The sequence below is a fragment of the Phascolarctos cinereus genome, unplaced genomic scaffold, assembly GCF_003287225.1.
Source record: "Phascolarctos cinereus isolate Bilbo 61053 unplaced genomic scaffold, phaCin_HiC Scaffold_5;HRSCAF=322, whole genome shotgun sequence".
NCBI lineage: Eukaryota > Metazoa > Chordata > Mammalia > Diprotodontia > Phascolarctidae > Phascolarctos > Phascolarctos cinereus.
Window position 1 is genome coordinate 374,492,842 of NW_027555958.1, and position 20,926 is coordinate 374,513,767.

The window sequence follows — 20,926 nt, forward strand, 5'->3', positions numbered from 1 at the left end:
TTAACATTTTTTAGTGTCTGCCCTCTGCTAGGCACTGTGTTAGGTGCCTTCCAATCAAGTGAAATAAACTGAGGTTTCATGAAACAAATTTCAGATGCTTACATTTTCCCAATTTACCTTAGTGCCAAACAGTATAATAAGTTCTGAACATCATATTTCATTTCCTCCGAAGCCACCGAACCCAGCCATCCCAACAAGCAGCTGCCCTCAGCACAGCCCCCAGCTGCCCATAAATTAGCTTTTGATCATGTTCTGGTACACCAAAACATTTCTCTTTTACATAAGGCAGAGAATCGTTAAAGACTTATTTAGCCTGCCTCCCTTTCATCTGATTTTTCTCTTTTTCTCTCCCACATTCCAACTTAGGAAGAGAATATTTTCCAACAACTCTTCAAGAGTTTCCAAACCTTTTTTACTTTCAAAACCTGTATTCACACTATAAACTATTGTTCTCTCTTTCTCTCTCCCATCCATCCACTCCTCTGAGGCTGCTCTTACCACAGAAGAAGAGAGAGGAAGAGAAAGAAAACTGTAGCCCTTGGAATGCTTATTCTTGCTGCCTGGCTGCAAAAGATATCAGATTACACACACGGACAATCAATCATACCACACATAGACACAAACACAGAAAATAAGCATATAACAAATTGCTGTAAAATCCTCAAATCCTGAAATCATATTTAATCATTTTCTTTTTATCTTTACCTTTATATTTTGGTGATTCATTCCAATTCTGAAACTTATTCCCTGAAGGATCTTTTTTTTTTTTTGTATACCTTCTTTCTGCTCCGTGGTGCTGGGTTTAGACTGCTCATTACTCATGTCTAAAATCTATCTGAAGGCCTGTTACCAGACCCTTCCAGGTCAGTGACCTATGAATTCAGGACCTCACCTTAGGCCCTCTACCCATTTAATTTTTTCAGGACCTCACCTTAGGTCCTCAGGGAGGGGTCGCCCCCTTCCCTCAGTCACCTGAGCACTCACCTGTCAGCATCCCTCCAGGGATAATCCGTTTTATCCCAAAGACCCACAAGTTCTGGGACATCCTCAGGTTATGTGCATATAACTTTCATGATTGCTCTTTCTCCACCAGCAGGAATTTATACTTGCACCACTATTGGAGCTTTCCCCTTTTTAGTTTCTGTTCCTCTGAGTTCTGTCTTTGGGACGACTGCCGCCCAGGAGGGAGACCGTTCCCCAAGTCTGACAGCCACCAAGAAAATGGTCAGTGGGTGCCTGCTCTCAGCCCTTAGAAAGAGTCAACTCCTGAGGGGCTTATTTTCCCAGCCAATGCACCAAAACTGTGTGGGATGTAACTCAAATTAAAAAACACACAGGTTTTTCAAGGAGAAACAGAAATTTAATTTATTTGCTATTTTTAGGAATAGGGTGTCCCTCTACCAGGATGCTCTGATGAGGGGAGACAGATTACAGAAGCAGAAGAACCAGATTAAACAACCCTCCTGGGTAAAGCCCCCTTCCCACCAACTGGCCAATGTTTGGCTCACACTCTATAGAAACAAAAGAAACTATATACATATCTGTATTTAGCCCCTTAGTTTACTGAAGTGTTGCCAAAGAAACAATTAAAAATGTGCAGTCAAGGTAGACACTGTACTGTGTAGCCAGGTCACCATAACCAAAATATAGCAACAGGTACAACAAAATACAGGGGGGCTTCAAGGGTTTCAGGCTTGGCAAACTTTAACTACTGAACAATGGCAAGGGGGGGGGTAATTGAGGTTGGATTCCCGTAAATCAGGTGATTTCCAGTAAATTGAAACTTAGGCTTGTCTGGCTGCTATGCCTGCCTTGAGTCACAATACAATGTCTGTTTATTCTTCTAAGAAGTCTTCAGGGACCCCTCATCCCACTCAGCCTTATCCCAAACCTTAATTATACTAAGGAGCCTTCACTGGGACATCCCATTCAACACTTTTACAAATATTATCTCTTTGTTGTTATATTATCCTCATTTTTTACTTGAGGAAACTGAGATAAACAAGTGAGCTGCCCAGGGTCATACAGCTAGGAAATGTCTGAGGCTGGATTTGAAAACAGTATTCTTATAAAGATAATTAAGATTCTTTTAATAAATGTTTTCCTTCTTACTGGAATTGTGTATAGTTTGTAATATTTAATCACTCTTTTTTTAGGTAATTGTAATACTCTGCCAGCATTTCCTCATGCTCCTCCTGAAGAAAACTATGATGCTGATAAAATCTTTGTTGTTGGCACCATTGTACATTACAAATGTGATACTGGTTATGTTAAACTAATGGGAAACTCAGACTCAATTATTTGCCAGGGTATGGAATGGTCAGAAATTCCACAATTTTGTGATCGTAAGTTGTTTAATTTAGGTTTGTTTTTAAGGTTAAAGGTTAAGGTTAAAAACTAAGGTTAAAACCTAAGTTAAAAACTAAGTACTTAACAAACTGGATAGAGGCAGTAAGCCCTTATAGATGGGACATGATCTTGAAATCTGAGTCTGTATTCTTCCTCAGAGGGTTACTGATCATGTAGCCCTGGGCAAGGTAAGTAAACTTTCTGTGCCACATTTTCCTCATCTGTAAAATGAAGGGATTAGGCTCAGTGGAAGGTCCTTTCAACTCTAAATGTGTAATCTTGTGAATTTTAATGCTTTAAATATCCCTAACAGATTATTCTTTTTTTTTCTTTATATCGCTTGTTCTTTGTCAGTTCTCAATATTATATATTTTTTCTTCTATAGGACCAGTTTGAAAGCTATATAGTAGTACTTTGAATTGTTTGATTAGTATTTCTTTGATCTGTAGTGAGGTTGAATTTTTTTTTCAGGTTGTTAGTGACAGCATGCTTTCACTTTCATAAATTATCCTTTGACTATGCGAAGTGAATTCAGTATTGCTCTTTACTATTTGTTAAGTTGTTATATAATTTTTCATGCAGTATTCCTAACTTTTTTGATTTTTTTTTATGCCTTGCAGATAGTAAGCACTTAATGTTTGTTCCATTGATTTATTGGATATTTTTTGTTTATAATTTTTCCATGCAGTTTTTCTCATTCCTCACAATATCTCATTTATTCAATAATTTTTATATGCCCTTTGCAACTGAGAGAAAAACGTTCCCCTTTTCATTTTTAATGATTATTTTTGTGTGTTTACATCTGTAACACAGATGCAATTTTTTATGGTATGAGTTGAGACTCAACTTTTGTTTTTGTTATATTGTCTGCTTTTCCAAAAATATTTGTTAAATAATCCTTAACCTAGCCTTTATTTTCCACAAATTCTGTCAAACATACCCACATTTGAAAATGTGTCAGTTCTGTTTCTGTGATCTTTATCCCATTCCATTGGTCTTTTTTCCTTCCAAGAATGAAATAATTTTGATACCCAACTCCACTCAATTAAAGATTTTATAGGAAGACATAGACAAGAGTTGAACAGGATTAAGAGGGGATATAGACATGTAATAATCTTCCATTGTTGGAGGAAGTATTCACATTCAGTAAGTTGTTTTCTGACTTATATCTCATTTATTTAAAGTCACTTAGTAAACAGCCTCCATGTGCTGGAATATAGTAGAGAACCCAAAGTAAGCAAACGTAGGCCTCTTAAGAGGCAAAAATAGATATCGTGAAGTTTTTACAGTAGTGGTTCATGTACTTTAGGATTAACCCTTTCCTCACAGGCTATTCTGTTTTACATAGTTCTAAATTTGTTACTTATCTGATTTGAAAGCCCATGCTAGGTTAGAAGCATCAAATTACAGAATCAAATCTGAATTGAAAGAGACCTTATAAGCCATATAACCCAAACCATCCTTGAATAAGTATTTCTTCTATAATGTAATTGGTAATAATCCGGCCTTTGTTTAAAGACCTGCATTGGGATGAGAGTAGAGTGACCCATTATATATTATGTATGTACCCATTTCACTTTTGATAGTTCTGATTATTAAGAAATTTTTCCATATATCAAACCCAAATCTGCCTCTCTGTAACTTCTGTCCTGTTGCTCCTAGTTTTGTCTTCTGAAACCAAGGAGAACAAGTCTAAGATCTTTAAAAGCTTGAAGACAGTGATCATGTTTCCTAGTCTAAATCTTCACCTTGTCAAACTAAAAATTCTTGGTTCTTTCTACTTGTACAGATATGGCATAATTTCAGTGCCCTTCACAATACTGGCCATTCTTCTCTCTATTTTCTCTCCCAGTTTCCTGTGTGTTTCCTTCCACCTCAAAGTCTTCATTCCAATGATTCTTTGTTGAGGGCCAGAACTGAAGAAGTCTAAATATGGGATTAGGAATTTAGGTTAGAGCTTGACTCTTTTCCTTTTCCTGCCATAAGGGCTTAATTATTCAGAATCTTTTGGCTCACCAATTTCTTGGCTTGAAGATATTAGAATACTCTGACCCATCCTTGAACCTTGATAGCAAGCAAGTGTGTATAATTAAAGTAACACCTCAGGGCTGGGATTAGCCATGAGCGCCTCGAGGGTGATTGTTAGCTTTCACTATTTAAACTGGGCCCTCAGAATAATAACCGCCTCAGTCTTTCCCTGATCTCGCCTCGCCCACATGGTCTCATTTCACACTCCTCCGTTTGATGCATTACTTAGTCTCGGGGACAGTCCTTCCTGAAAGGTGGCACCCTGAACTGTACGTGTGTTTATTTAGGTGTGGTCTGGCAATGCAGTCCTGGGCAAAGAAGTCACACTTCTTTGGCTGCCATTCTATACTACTGATTCATTGAACTGTCAGTCTGTTAAAACCTCTGATCGTTTTCAAACAAATTTTAACTCTAAGCTTGCCTTTCCAATCGTGTACTCAAGAAGTGTTTTTTGAAAATAAATATGGGAATTGAAATTTAAGAGGGATAAATGTAATCTTATTAGATTTAAACCAGCAATTTAGTCATTTGAGTTCTTTTCAGATCCTGACTTTGTTCACTGTATTAGCTGATAAGCATTTTGTTGTTTCAAATATTAAGCTAGAGTGATCCCTAGGATGTTTTACTGGAAACTTCCCTCCAAGTTGACATCAAGCTGTTAATGACTACTCTTTGGGTCTGGCAGTAAGGTAGTTCAGAATCCATAAAATCTATTTGCCATCTCTCCATCTTGTCTGCAAGAATAACCTGAGAGACTTTTTCAAATGCTTATTAAAATCTAGGTAAATTTATACTTGCAATATTTGCTTGATATACCAGGCAGGGCACTGGATTCCCTTGGCTAGCTCTTCTCCTCAGTGCCTGGGCCAAGTCCTTCTTGAATCTACAATTGGCTCTTCTCTGCCGCCAAGGGTCATACTCCTTGAGCAACTTCCACTGATTCTCTCTTCTGTGCTAGATTCAGTATCTACTACTAGACCAGTGGACAAGATGCTGTGGATAGTGGGGCTGAGAAATATAATCCACCCCAGCCCCTTTGCTGTGGGCTCTGGTAGAGTGCTGGGATCATACCACACCAGTCTGCTTTCTGACTTGTCTCTCTCCCTCTCTGCTCCCTACATGAAACCTGTTAAAAGAGTAAAACCCTGTTAAAAAAGAAAATAAGGTTAGTATAGCATGACTGACTTGTTTTTGATAAAGCCAGGTAGACTTCTCCTGATGACCAGATGCTATTCTAGATTATTCACTAACCATTCCGAATTTTTTGCCAGGAATTAAAGTCAAACTTACTGATTTTTAACTTGCAGGTCACTCCTTGCATTTTTAAGAATTAAGATGTTTGCCCTTTTCCAGTACTTTGACAGTTCTTCTGTTTCCTACAGTATTTCATTGATCACAGTCCCTCTTCAACAATATCTAACATTATTTTAAGGTTCTGTACATTTTTTTTAAATAAAATTTTATCAACTTGCTTTTTATTTTGCACGTCTCTGCTGAAAAGTGACTATAGCCATTCCTTCTTAAACCCTACTACCACCACTAAAAATGTTTGACCAAAATCAGCTTGATAAAACTGCATTTGACAATATGTACCATATTCCATTTATATCGTACTTCAACTCGTCTCAGAAGAGAATAATGTTTCAATATGAGTTTTCCAGAATTGATGTTATTTATGACAATGCATCAATTTCACTGCCTTTTAATATTGTTATTGTAGTCATTGTTGAACATATTTTTTTAAAAAAAAATCCAAATTAGTGAATGGTTGGTTTCAATAGGTAGCCACATAGTTCTTTAGACAACTCCCTCTTTTTTCTACAACTGAATGATTTCTCTGTCTTTAGAATTTCCTCTTGAGCTTCTCATTCTTTCTGGGATAACTTTCTCTAAAAAATTTTTAGGCCATGGAATGCTACTTTCCCTTCTCTGAAGAAGAAATTTTCTCCTAAAATCTAGGGTGTGTGCCAGACTTTCTAGCTTTCCTGGCTTTTTAAATCATGAATTTTAAAGATGAGTAGTTGTTACCTTGTTCCTTGCATTTTTATTTCACCAGTTATTTTTTGTTGTTAGAACCAAGTATAAAATAGCTATTCCCTTAATGGTTTCTGTGTATTACTTTTTAAAAAATAAATTTATTTATTTTTAGTTTTCACTCCCATAAGATTTTAAGTTTTAAATTTTCTCCCCCTCTCTTCCTGCACCCCTCCCCAAAACAGTGTGCAATCTGATAAAGGCTCTGTATATACATTCATATTAAACATTTTCACATTAGTCATGTTGTAAAGAAGAATTAGGACCAATGGGAGGAACCATGAGAAAGAAAAAACAAAACAACAAAAAAAGAGCAAATAGTGTGCTTCCATCTGTATTCAGACTCCATAGTTCTTTCTCTGGATGTAGATAGCATTTTGGAATTGTCTTAGATCCTTGCATTGCTGAGAAGAGCTAAGTCTACCAACATTAGTCCTTGCACAGGGTAGCTGTTACTGTGTACGGTGTTCTCCTGGTGCTGCTCATTTCACTCGGCATCAATTCATATGAGTCTTTCCAGGTTTTTCTGAAGTTGGCCTGCTCATTTCTTATAGCACAGTAGCATTCAATTACATTTGTATACCACAACTTTTTCAGCCGTTCTCCAACTGACAGACATCCCCTCAATTTCCAGTTCTTTGCCACCACAAAAGAGCTGCTATAAGTATTTTTGTGTATGTAGATCCTTTTCCCCATTTTTATGATCTCTTTGGGATACAAAATGGTATTGCTGGGTCAAAGGGTATGCACAGTTTTAAAGCCCTTTCAATATACTTTCAAATTGCTCTTCAGAATGTTGGATCAGTTTACAATTCCACCAACAATGCATTAGTGTTCCAATTTTCCCATATCTTCTCCAACATTTATCATTTTCCTGCTTTGTCATGTTGGCCAATCTGATAGGTGTGATGTGGTACTTCAGAGTTGTTTTGATTTGCATTTCTCTAATCAATAGTGATTTAGAGCATTTTTTATATGACTATAAATGGTTTTAATTTCTTCATCTGAGAACTGCCTGTTCATATCTTTGACCATTTATCAGTTAGGGAATGACTTGTATTCTTATAAATTTGACCTAATTCTCTATATATTTTAGAAATGAGGCTCTTATCAGAGAGACTGGTTGTAAAAATTCTTTCACAGTTTTCTACTTTCCTTCTAATCTTGGTTGCATTCGCTTTGTGCAAAAACTTTTTTTTTGTATTTTCTTTTCTTTTTTTTATTTTTAACATATGTTTTTAAAACTTTGGGATACAAATTTTCTCCTTTTCTCCCTCCCCATTCACCCCCATTGAAAAGGCAAGTATCTCCATACAGGTTATAAATGTGTAGTCATGCAAAACACTTCCATAGTAGTCCTGTTGTGAAAAACTAAGTATATTTCCCTTCATCCTATCCTACCCTACATTTATTCTATTCTCTCTTTTGACCCTGTCCCTCCTCAGAAGTGTTTGCTTTTGATTATCCCCTCCCCCATCTGCCCTCCCCTCTATCAACCCCCTGTTCCCTTGTCCCTTTCCCACCTTATTTTCCTGTAGGGTAACACAGATTTCCATACCCCACTGTATATGTTATTCCCTCCTTAAGCCAAATCCTATGAGAATAAGATTCACTCATTCCCTCTCACCTTCGCCCATTTCTCCTCCACTGTAAAAGCCTTTTTCATGTCTGTTTCATGTGAAATAATTTACCCCATTCTACTTCTCCCTTTCTCCTTCTCCCAGTATAATCCTCTCTCACCCCTTAATTTTATTTTCCAGATATCACCCTGTCTTCAAATCACACTGTGCCCTCTATCTATGTATACATACATATAATTTTTTTTACCTCCCATTAGCCTAATACTGACAAAGGACTCATGAGTTACAAATATCATCTTTCCATGCAAGAATGTAAACAGTTCAACATTATTAAGTCTCTTATGATTTCTCTTTACTGTTTACCTCTTCCATGTTTCACTTGAGTCTTGTATTTGAAAGTCAAATTGTATATTCAACTCTGGTCTTTTCCTCAGGAATACTTGAAAGTCCCCTATTTCATCAAATAACCATTTTTTCCTCTGAAGAATTATACTCAGTTTTGCTGGGTAGGTGATTCTTGGTTGTAGTCCTATCTCCTTTGCCCTTCAAAATATCATATGCCATGCTCTCCAGACCCTTAATCTAGAAGCTGCTAAATCTTGTGTTATCCTGATTGTGTTTCCACAATATTTGAATCATTTCTTTCTGGCTGCTTGCAATATTTTCTCCTTGACCTGGGAATTCTGGAATTTGGCTACAATATTCGTAGGAGTTTTCCTTTGGGGATCTCTTTCAGGAGGTGATCAGTGGATTCTTTCAATTTCTATTTTGTCCTCTGGTTCTAAAATATCAGGGTAATTTTCTTTGATAATTTCTTGAAAGGTGATGTCTAGGCTCTTTTTTTGATCATGGCTTTCAGATAGTCCAACAATTTTTAAGTTCTCTCTCCTGGATCTATTTTCCAGGTCAGTTGTTTTTCCTTTTTTTTTAAATTTCATTTATTTTGATTTATCAATAATCACTGCCATATGCTTTTGAGCTTAAAATTTTTCTCCCCTTTCTTCCCCACCATCCTCCCCAAGATGGCGTACAATCTGATATAGGCTATACATTTACATTCCTGTTAAACATATTTTCACATTAGTCATGTTGTAAGTAAAAATTAAAACCAATAGAAAGAACCATTAGAAAGAGGAAACAAAACTCAACAGAAGAGAAAAAAATAGCAATTCAACTTCATAGTTCTTTCTTTGGATGAGGATAGCATTTTCTATCCTGAGGCCTCTGGACATGTCTTAGATCCTTGTACTACTAAGAAGAATTAAGTTTATCAGTATTAATCGTCAGATAGAGTGGCTGTTATTGTGTACAACGTTCTCTTGGTTCTGCTCATTTCACTCAGCATCAGACCATATAAGTCTTTTTAGGTTTTTCTGAAGTCAGCCTGTTCATCATTTCTTATAGTGCAGTAGTATTCCATTACATTCATGTACCACAACTTGCTCAGCCATTCCCCAATTGATGGGCATCCTCTCGATTTCTAATTCTTTGCCACCACAAAAAGAGCTGCTATGAATATTTTTGTACATATGGCCCCTTTTCCCATTTGTTTGATCTCTTTAAGATATAGCCCTAAAAGTGCTATTGCTGGGTCAAAGGGTAGGCACATTTTTATAGCCCTTTGGGCATAGTTCCAAATTGTTCTCCAAAATGGTTGAATCATTTCACAACTCCACCAACAATGCATTAGTGTTCCAATTTTCCCACATCTCCAACATTTATCATTTTCCTGTTTTGTTATGTTAGCCAATCTGATAGGTGTGATGTGGTACCTCAGAGTTGTGTTTTGATTTGCATTTCTCTAAACAATAATGATTTAGAGCATTTTTTCCTGTGACTATAGATGGCTTTAATTTCTTCATCTGAGAACTGTCTGTTCATATCCTTTGACCATTTATCAATTGGGGAATGGCTTGTATTCTTATAAATTTGACTTAATTCTCTTTATATTTTAGAAATGATGCCCTTATCAGAGAAACTGGTTGTAAAAATTCTTTCCCAATTTTCTACCTTCCTCTAATCTTAGTTGCATTGGCTTTGTTTGTGCAAAACCTTTTCAATTTAATGTAATCAAAATTATCCATTTTGATTTTTGTAATGTTCTCTATCTCTTCTTTGGTCATGAATTCTTCTCTTCTCCATAGATCTGTTAGGTAAACTATTCCTTGTTCTCCCAGTTTGCTTATAGTAGTGTCAGCCTTTATATCTAAATCATGAACTCATTTTGACTTTGTTTTGGTATAGGGTGTGAGATGTGGGTCTATGCCTAGTTTCTGCCATACACTTTTCCAGTTTTCCCAGCAGTTCTTTTCAAAAAGTGGGTTCTTATCCCACAAGCTGGGGGTCTTTGGGTTTATCAAATAATAGATTACTTGTATATTTAACCTATTCTACTGATCTACCACTCTGTTTCTTTGCCAGTACCAAGTTGTTTTGATGATTGCCGCTTTATAATACAATTTAACATCTGGAATTGCTAGACTACCTTCCCCTGCATGTCTTTTCATTAGTTCCTTTGATATTCTGGACCTTTTCTTCTTCCAAATGAATCTTGTTATTATTTTTTCCAACTCTATAAAATAAGTTTTTGGTAGTTTTATTGGTGTGGCACTGAATAAGTAAATTAATTTAGGTAGAATTGTTATTTTTATTATATTAGCTCAGCCTATCCATGAGCAACTGATATTTTTCCAAGTATTTAGATCTGACTTTATTTGTGTGAAAAGTATTTTGTAATTATGTTCATATAGTTCGTGGGTTTGTTTTGGCAAATAGACTCCCAGATATTTTATGTAACTTTAAATGTATCTTTAAATGGAATTTCTTTTTTTTCCTTTTATTTTTTTATAAGTCAATTGATATTAAGTGAGTTGCCCAGGGTCACACAGTCACTATGTATCTGAAGCCAGAGTTTGAACTCGGGTCCTCCTGACTCCAAGGCTGGTACTCTTATCTACTGTGCCACCTAGCTGCTCCTGGAATTTCTCTTTCTATCTCTTGCTGTTGGGCTTTGTTGGTAATATATAGAAATGCCAGTGATTTATGTTGTTTTATTTTATATCCTGCAACTTTGCCAAATTGGTTTATTATTTCAAGTAATTTTCTACTTCGTTATCTAAGTATACCATCTGCAAAGAGTGATAGCTTTGTTTCTTCTTTGCTTATTCTAATTCCTCCAATTTCTTTTTCTCCTCTTATAGCTAAAGCTAACATTTCTAGTACAATATTGAACAACAGTGGTGATAATGGGCATCCTTGTTTCACCCCAATCTTATTGGAAATGCTTCTAGCTTATCCCCATTACATATAATGCTTGCTGATGGTTTTCTCTGTATTACTTTTGAAGAGTGAAATTTTCATTAAGGCAATTTTGATAAAGGAGAATGGCTTTTTAGAGGCAATAGGAGAAATTGATACCTTGTAAATGGGGTGGGATATAGATTAAAAAGCTGACAAACTCAAACATAAGTCTAAGGATGTTTAGCATCAGAACAAAGAATCTTACACATCTCAGTTGCCTTGAGAAGAAGTAGATATCAGTGTGTGTAGAGTTAGTCCTTATCCAATTGATATCCCCCCCTCAAGTTAGTTAACATAGTAATAGAAGGGGCTTATAAAATGTTTTAAACGGAACACAGATTTGTGTATACGGCATGGCACCTTTACAAAATCTTTATTTCACGGGTGGAATTGGAAGGGCAGCTTACATTTGGCTGGCAAAAAATTGGTCACAATCCTGATGGCCTTTCAAAAGCTAAACTTGCCAGTCCTAGAGACAGCCCCACTCACCCATTGTCTTACTCATCTTTGGTGTCTTGGAGCAGATTGACTCACCCAGTGGAATACTCTGTTTCATTTAGGGAGCAGAGAGAGAGAGAGGGAGAAAGCCAAGTCAGAAAGCAGATTGATGAAGTATGACCCAGCACCTCTATCAGAGCACACAGCAAGGAGTTGAGGTGGATTATATTTCTCAGCCCCACTGTCCATAGCATCTTGTCCATCGGTCCACTGAATCCAGCACAGGACAGAGAATTGGTGGAAATGGCAGCAGAGAAGAGAGCCTACTGTGGTTTCAAGAAGGAGTTAGCCCAGGCACTGAGGAGAGGAGCAGACTAAGAACCTATTTAAGCAACCTGGTCAACACAGATGCTACTCTCAGAGGGTGCAGCTTGAGTACACTGTAAGAAGAGAAAGGACATTGAGGCCCTACAGTACTGGAAGCATTACTTAGGCTAAATATGTTTCCTTCATGTGTACTTCACTACCAGTATACTCTTAGTTTTTCCTCACTCTTAACTACTGCTTTTTTAATATGGGGGAGAATACACCCCAAGTTTATGGTGTGTGGGGAGGTAGAGCTGTTGTGTAGTTACTTTCTTACTATCCTATCTTAATAAATGCCTTTTCCTTGAGCTCACTGTATCTATGGCCTAACTATTTAAAAATAGGTGTACTGGTTGGGGCTCATGAGCTGTAATTTTAGTAGTGCAAACCCATGAAGTTCCTTTGAACCCTGGAGATAATGGTTTCCCCTTTGAGACCAAACCTATGTCCTTTGAATGCTGGATTTAGATGAAAGTGCTACCAGAGAGGGCTCTCCATGGTATTATAACACTTTAGTGATAGTTATTGTTATCATTTATGGTGGTGATACCAGATTACCAAAAATAGATTGGATTTTATCCAGCATATTCTTTTAAGGAGACAAAGAAATTTGTAATACAATTTAGATTTCTACCTAACATACTTTTTAAAAACTTAAATAATTTTGGTGTTTTAGGGGGTGAATTTCAGTTACCCAGGAGGCTTATTGATATGGAATTGCCCATTCCCTGGAAGTGCCAAGTAAATGGATATAATGCTATATTTTAAATGTGTTTTAGTATGTTATCAATTTAATGTGTGAATTATTTTCAATTCAGTACATATTTCTTGAGCAGCTGTTAGTTTACTTCATGCTTACATTTCTTGGGTAACACACTGTATAGAGTAATACAGGAGGCATAAGAGAATGTAGAACACAAGTCTCCTGCCTCTAGTACATTAGTCTTTATAAGAAGATCTAACAGGTACTTGAAGTAATAATTAAAGAATATTTACAATGCCATTTATCATTGAAATTAGTATAAACTAATCAATCCAGTAGAGACCTGGATGTCCAGAGGAACTCTGTCTTCTCCCCCAGTTAATCCACTCAGCTCTGACCTCATCTGAGCTATCCTGATTACTTGATGAGTGACTAAAAACTCACTTAGCCTGTTTTTTATCTGCCTGGCTCCAGACCAGTGTTTGACCTCCCATTTAGCTATCCATAAGGAAACTAGGGCCTGTCCAGCTCAAGCATCTTATCTGCTCTGCCACTGTGAGAGTACTCTCACTTCCTTATGACCTTCCTTCTTCTTATCTTGTCCTAGGAAATGTAGTCAAATCAGTGATACCATCACTACTAGAATGGTATAATAATTATTTGCCTTATAGAATTACCCTCAATTCCTGTGACTTCCTTCTGCAGGTCAAAACTCCCTTCCCTGGTTCCAACTTCTCTTATGTGTGTTATTTTCCACCGTTAGAAATAAACTTCTTATATAATTATATCTCCACTGCCGACCACATGTGCCTATTGTATAGTAGGTGCTTAGTAAAGCCTTTTTCATTCATTTGATTATCAAGGGATCCCTGGAAGAAATGAATTTTGAATAGAGTAAGAGTGATAGATTTTTTAAAAAAAATACAGAATAACATCTCTCTTTTGCATGTGATGTTGAATTAGAAACTCATTCCTATACAAACATTGTAAAGAATTTGGGGGGGGTATATAGCATACCATGGTGTATTGTAGGGTTTTTTTAACTTTGTAAGCTTTTTGAAGAAAATGTTTTGATCAACTATTCATGACTGCACTCCTTTATTCATGTCCTTTCCCCTTTTGTTTTCAGATGGCTGTTTTCCCCCAGGCCCGTACCCTGGTATGAAGCGGAGTGCTGAATTCATAAGTCGATTGAGGTTTCCTTTTAACATCACTGTGACTTTTGTATGTCAGCCAGGATATACTCTCAGTAAACCTGGGCCTCTTCTCAGTACTTGTCAAGATGATGGAACGTGGTCACCTGTCTCAGGGTCTTGTAACAGTGAGTAATTCTATCACATATATTTGTATCTTAGTCATTATTATTGGAATTTTCCATTCATTTATGTTGAACTACTGAATCCATATTCTTTCCTGTGATGCATTTTCATACTTAATTACAGGCTGCCATATACTTTTAAAATTTTCATTGTTTACAGAGAATCTTTGTACTGTTGATTTTTTTAGCAATAATTTTCATTGACGTCTTCTGTTTTTACATCAATTATTTCAGAATGTTCTTTCTTCCACCCCCACCCCACCCCCATGAGGGACCTTTGTATCCAGTGATCCATCCCTATAACAAAAGAAAACACAACGTTTTACTTCAGCATGTTGAACATATGTAACATATGCATTACTTTGCACCCATAATTTCCCATTTCTCCACCAAAATGGGGGGAGATTCATTTCTTCATCTCTTTTGGTGCAAGTTTAATGATTAAAATGACTTAGCAGTTGGCTTCCTTTTAGTGCTCTTTTCTTTTGTTATTTCGTTGAGTATATTTTCCTGTTCAGTTTATGTCATTCTGCATTACTTCATAGAAGTCTTCCCGTGTATCCCTGGTCATCAGATGCATTTTTTTTTTCAAAAATGAAAAGTTTTTCCAAAAAATTGCAAGCTTAACCATATGAAAGAGTACAATTCTAAGGGCTGTGTGATAAGACAGGCACCTTAATATGCTGTTGCTACAGCTATGAATTGATGTAACATTCTGAAAAGCAATTCAGAATTATGTGAGAAAAGTAATTAAATTCTACATAATCTTTGAGCCAGAGATTCCACCACTAGGAAAAGAATGAAACACCTCAATATTCACATGACATTCATATACTTTTGTTCAGCCATAGTCCAATCAATGGGAACCTATATTGTTTCTAATTTTTTGCTACCACAAATTTGGTGCTATGAATATTTTGGAATTGGAACCAAATGAGCTACTTGGTCATTCAATATTTAGCTCTAGCAAAAAGCTGTTCAGTAAGAACAGGCATTGAGGTACCTGAAGTTGATTCAGCTGAGCCAAGCTCCCCTGTCTGAGATGCCTAGGGTGATCCATCACCCAAGCATTGGAGTTCCCTGAAGTGACTTCTAAGGCAGTGAGGAAGTGACATCAACAGCCTGAGCCTTAAGTTACCTGAGCTAATTAGGTCTTGAAAAAGCCTTCAGTACTTCAAAAGCTGTAAAATTTGCCCACCGGAGTGGGAGATGGGGTTAGGATATTGCTGTTTCTATGCACCATATACCACAATGAACCCAAAATGCTTGTGCAGCTTGGTTATTAAAAATCAGACCATAAAATAATTAGAAAAGAACTAGATCAGGTACCTTTTGCAGCTGCGGCTAGAGGGAGAATTCTTTAACCAAACAAGGTAAAAAGAGATGATCACAAAAGATAAAATCAGTAATTTTAGTTTACATGAAATTGAAAAGTTTTGGCATAATCAGTGCAATTAGGAAAAGAAGGGAAACTTTTGATTGAGGAAAAATCTGTATATCATGCCTATGATAAGGTCTGGTATCCAAATAAGGAACCCACACAAATGTTAAAACCATTTTCTAGTAAATCGGTAGTTAAAGATTATGAACATAAAGTTCTCAAAAGAATGCAAACCATTAACCATTTGAAAGATCACTCAAAATAGCTAATAATAAGGGAAATGCAAATCAGATAATACAAAAAATGAACATTTAAAAACCTGAGATTTCACCTCACACTCAGCAAACTGGCAAAGATGACTAAGGATAGGCATAGTCATTACTGGAGGGGCTGTAACCAGGTATTATGCTGTTATGAGGCAGCTAGATGGCTCAGTAGATACAGCACTTGGCCCAGAGTCAGGAAGATCTGAGTTCAAATCCAGCCTGTGTGATGCTGGGTAAGTCACTTAACCTCTGATTACCTGACAAATGGATCCACCAGAGAAGAAAATGGCAAAATCCCCTAGTATCTTTGTCACAAAAATCCCAAATGGGTTCATGAAAGATGAGACACAACTGAAGTGACTGAACAACAACAAAGGCACCTCCCCAAGAGTGGTCCAAGAGCTACAGGTCTTATTCATTCACATGTTCATAAAATACTCTCTTGTGCTAGCAAGGATGTGTGTTCATTAGGGAGCAGATCAACAAAATGCAGTGTGTAGATGTAATGGGATATCGAGGTACCATTAAGAAACAATATGAAGAATTCAGTAAGTTGTGGGAAGATTTATATGAATCGATGTAGAGTGAAACAGGTATAGCCAGGAAAACAGTGTCTAGTATTATGGCAGCGTAAGGGGAAAAGCTAAAGAATGAGATTGAATGCTGTGTAATTATAATGACCAAGATTAGCCCCAGGTAACAGCTGAGAAAATGTGCACACTTCCTTTTCATGTAGAGATGGGAAACTGGAGGTGTGAAACATGTGTACTCTGAAAAAGCTAACATGTTGGTTGGATTTTTGTTTTTTGGGGTGAGGCAATCAGGGTTAAGTGACTTACACAGGGTCACACAACTAGTAAGTGTCATGTGTCTGAGGCCGGATTTGAACTCAGGTCCTCTTTGACTCCAAGGTCAGAATCCACTGTGCCACCTAGCTGCCCCTTTTTTCTCCCTCTTTTAAAATTTGTTATAAAGGTTGGTTCCATTGTTAAAGGAAAGGTGAGGAATCTATTTGAAATTGAAGATTGCATAAAAATCAATTAAAAGTTAATTTTTTTATAATAAAATTATATTCCATTAAAAAAGAACACTTCTTATCTTTTGACCTTCTTTAGGAGGGAATAGCTCTTGTCCTTTCATATTTATGTTAATTCCCTGTGTATCTTGACTGCTAGGTTTTTATCAGATGTTTGACTCGAGCTTTTTGCAGTTGAGAGTTTTCATTTCTATCTTAATTGTATTGATTTTGTTTGTGCAAAATTTTCTTAGTTTTATGTAGGCAATGTTCTCTATATTCTCTCTATTGATTGACCACTTTGTTGATTAAGAATTCTGCCTCTGAGGGGCAGCTAGGTGGCGCAGTGGATAGAGTATTGGCCCTGAAGTCAGGAGGACCTGAGTTCAGATGCATAACACTTAGTAGCTGTGTGACTCTGGGCAAGTCACTTAACCCCAATTATCTCACCAAAAAAAAAAAATTCTGCCTCTGGCCATAGTCTGCTTCCATTCTCCTCTGTTTTGTTATGACATGGTCTTTCATATTTAGTTTGCACATCCATTGGGATCTTACCTTGGTATATGGTGTAAGATACTGTTGTAAATAATCTGTCTTCCTCCATATTACTTTTCAGCTTTCCCTGCATTTCTTGATAAGTTATTTTCTTTGTAATTATCAACCTTACCTATGACCTGTAATGGCATCTATAACAGATGAATCAAGAAAATATTCTGAGGAATTGAGGATTTAGTTTGTATTTGGGCACAGAAAGAACTCATTTTAGTCTTTCAGTCATTGAGTCATACTGGAAAACATCAAGGAGCATGTAAGCTCCTGAAGAGCAGGGGCTGTTGAGTTTTTGTCTCTGTATTCTCAGCACCTAGCACAATTCCCAGCACATTGTAGGCATTTAATAAATGCTTGCTGGTTGGTTGGTGTCTGCTCTATTCAGTGCACAGCAGCAAGTGGCATCATTAACATTCTTGTGGTGCTGAATTTGGAGACAGGAAACCTGTGATTGAGCATTGTGTCTGACACTTCATAGCTGGGTGAGAGGGGGCAAGTTACCTAGCCCTTTGGGGCCCCAGTTTCCTAATCTTTAAATGGAGATAATGATACCTGTTGTGCCTTCCACCTTGGGTCACTCTGAGGTTCAGATTAGGTGTTGTGTACATGCTAGATTGTTAGGTAAGATATCTGTAAAACACCTAATTTAAGGTATCTCAATGTTTTTCTTGCTATATAGATATTGATATCTATTTTTGTGTGTGTACCACTTTTAAAACTTTACAATGCTATGTAAATATTAACTTTTCTTTTTTTTAAACCAGAACCACCATGCTCATATCCAGTAAATTTCGAAAATGGTCATGCTTATGTACCAACTGATACCTCAGTTGGTTCAATAATTATGTATTATTGTGATGAAGGGTAAGTTGTTTCTTAAAAAAATGGAGTGTGAGTTAACTTAGTTTTGTTATTTTGTTTCACAATTTTTAGGGCTTATAAAACATCCATTATAGTAGGCATCATTATGATGTTCGATTGTAATTAAATGATGGATTTATACTAGTAACTGTCATTGTGTGGATTCTTGAAGGCAACCCTTCCTTATTACAGGCTCTCCCGATCCCATCAATGTGGAAAGGCATTGTGGTATGGCCCAGTGATGGCCTGTATACTGAGTGCTCAAAGGCAAGTCCAGGGAAGTTTGGAAGTGGCATTACTTGATTGACAACATGAATATGTCATTATAATAGAACTACTCTTCATATTTCCTGCTATTTGCAATCTTTTTTTTCCCTGTCCCAAGAAAAATGAGAGGAAGGCTCTCATCTTTATACATAGTCACTGATGATTTTTATCAGAGACAACCAACTGAGCCTGTTGAAGGGAGCAATCATTATTCTTATTTAAGTTCAGCTTCAGCCCAAGAGGCATTCCTGAAGGTGTTTACAAAGGAATTTGCTACTTTTTTAGAAGATACAGTCTTCACATTTCTGAAGGAGGCTGTTAAGGTGACACCTTAATGGTGCTTACCTGCCTCCTCTCTGTTCAGGAAATGCCCATAATAAGCCATGAGCAGGGAGTTCTGTCAGTGCCATATAGCCTGAATGGTCATCATTTGGTTGATTGTGATCCACCAGAATATTAGATTGCTGCAAGGTAATGGTGCTATCATCCTGTCAATGTTAAATATTCAATAATTGTTTGTTTTCTCTTCAGAATAATTCCAAAGCAAATGTTGGAGAGAATTCAGTAATTACTGCAAGAAATCATAGAACAATTAATTGTAATTGTAATTGTAATTATAATAAAATATAATATATTTTATATAACAAATATTTATTAAATACCTACTATGTATCTAGTGGAGATACAAAGATAAAATTGGAGTCCTCATGGAACTTAAATATTTTCTCTACATTAATAATATGGGAAAATTAGTGGGAATATGGAAATAGCGCCGTAAAGGCATTTTCACTAGCTATCCTTTACCTAATCTAACTGAATTAATAGATACTTTGTACATAGTAGCTACTAAATAAATATATTCGGTAGTATATAATCAGACATATAAAATGTGGTCCCTGCCCTCAAGTAGCTGATAGTTTATTTGGAGTTATAAATTATAGGCAACAAAAAAATTCACTATCTGAATAAGATTGTATGATAGTAATACATAAAATAAACATATGCAAATAGGTACTAGAATTTCTAGAGATTACTCTTGTTTGAGATGGCAAGGAAAGATTTCATAAATGACTAGCCCTGGAATGATGTGGAAAATTAGGTAGGTGGTAGATATGATGAGGAAAGGTATTCAAGTTGGGATAAACAATATAATATAGCAAGGCATTTTTAAAAATAAGGTCAGGTGATATTGAGAAAAAACTATTTAGCAAGGTCAAATTAGTGTTAAGCATGTTTACTCTTCGCTTATTTAAACGTTAGGTATTGAGACACTATACATGTCTTTATTTGGTCAAGTTGTAGGAGTTTCAGTTGTTACTTTTATGATGTATTTCTTTTTTTTTCTTTTTCCTTTCCTTTTTTTTTTTTTGGCTAGGCAATGGGGTTAAATGACTTGCCCAGGGTCACATAGCTAGTAATTGTTATGTGTCTAAGTTCGGATTTGAACTCAGGTCCTCACTTCAGGGCCGGTGCTCTATCCACTGCGCAGCCCAGCTGCCCCCTGATGTATTTCTTAAATCTTTATCAAAGCTTTGGTGTAACTGTAGTTTAGCAAGATAAAGGGTAATGTACCAATCTCCTGGCTTATCCCAGAAGTCTTATTGTCCTATAACATTTCCTCTTCTTTCCAGCTACACTTTAATAGGTGATGTTTAGCAAATGTGAGTTTCGGGAAGGGGAACCTAGGTGGAGTGGTGTCCCTCCACTTTGCTAGTAAGTACATAATGGATTTATACACTTAAAGAATTTTTTGGATATATGTTTGTAAACTGGGTGGTGTTTATCTTTTAATCTGTTATTCAAAATGTAGATTGAAATTCATATTAAAATGTTATTCATCTTCAAATGGTCTTGACCTAGCATGGTAGTGCAGTAATCCTCATTACTGTAATTGGTTATGTTTCTAACATTCATTTGTGAACTATAACAATGTCCTAGGTTAGCATAACAAAACATATTTACCCATGATGTAACTGACTTATGCTAATGATACCAGCCTCAATTCTATGTCTTAAAAGTTTAGAGAAAAGAGAGTATCATTTCTTGGGGAAAAGACCAAACCCATAGCAAAATTTAGAAATGGGCCTCTTTTCCTTTTACATCTTTCTATCCCCTAGTGCCCTTCATGCTGCCCAAAGACTCTGACACTCTGTATCCAGGCCCACCTTCCAAAATACTCCCTACTCTGAAATTATATACTTGCTCTTCCTTGCCTTTTCTGCAATCCATTATCCTGTTCCTTTCATGTTGCCATCTCAGCTAGGAACACAACAGTTGGAACTAGTTCACACTGAATGCTTCCGTTCAATAATGCAGATATTTATTAAATGCCAGCCTGTAGAACACACTGTGCTAAGCACCAGGGATATAAAGATAAAGAACTGTTCTGTCCTCTGAGGCCTTTGCTTGGGGCAGCATTTAAGAGGAAGATGGGATATAACATTAAGTAACCAATAAGTTGAGCTGAAGAG

At 36.6% G+C, this 20,926-nt stretch overlaps 3 protein-coding genes across 3 annotated transcripts in view; all 3 read left to right on the forward strand.

Annotated features, from left to right (window-relative positions):
* Positions 1–20,162, forward strand: part of LOC144457803 (complement decay-accelerating factor-like) — a 30,295-nt gene extending 10,133 nt beyond the window's left edge. The window contains exons 2-4 of the mRNA XM_078156351.1: positions 13,928–14,119; positions 18,092–18,191; positions 20,087–20,162. Of these exons, the coding sequence (XP_078012477.1) occupies positions 13,928–14,119; positions 18,092–18,191; positions 20,087–20,111 (317 nt within the window). The 3' untranslated portion in view covers positions 20,112–20,162. The remainder of the gene's footprint in view (positions 1–13,927; positions 14,120–18,091; positions 18,192–20,086) is intronic.
* LOC110203608 (membrane cofactor protein-like) overlaps positions 1–20,926 on the forward strand; it is a 237,841-nt gene that overhangs the window by 195,444 nt on the left and 21,471 nt on the right.
* The window catches only part of LOC110203606 (complement receptor type 2-like), a 126,953-nt gene that overhangs the window by 38,451 nt on the left and 67,576 nt on the right, over positions 1–20,926 (forward strand). The gene's annotated exons all lie outside the window — the stretch shown is intronic.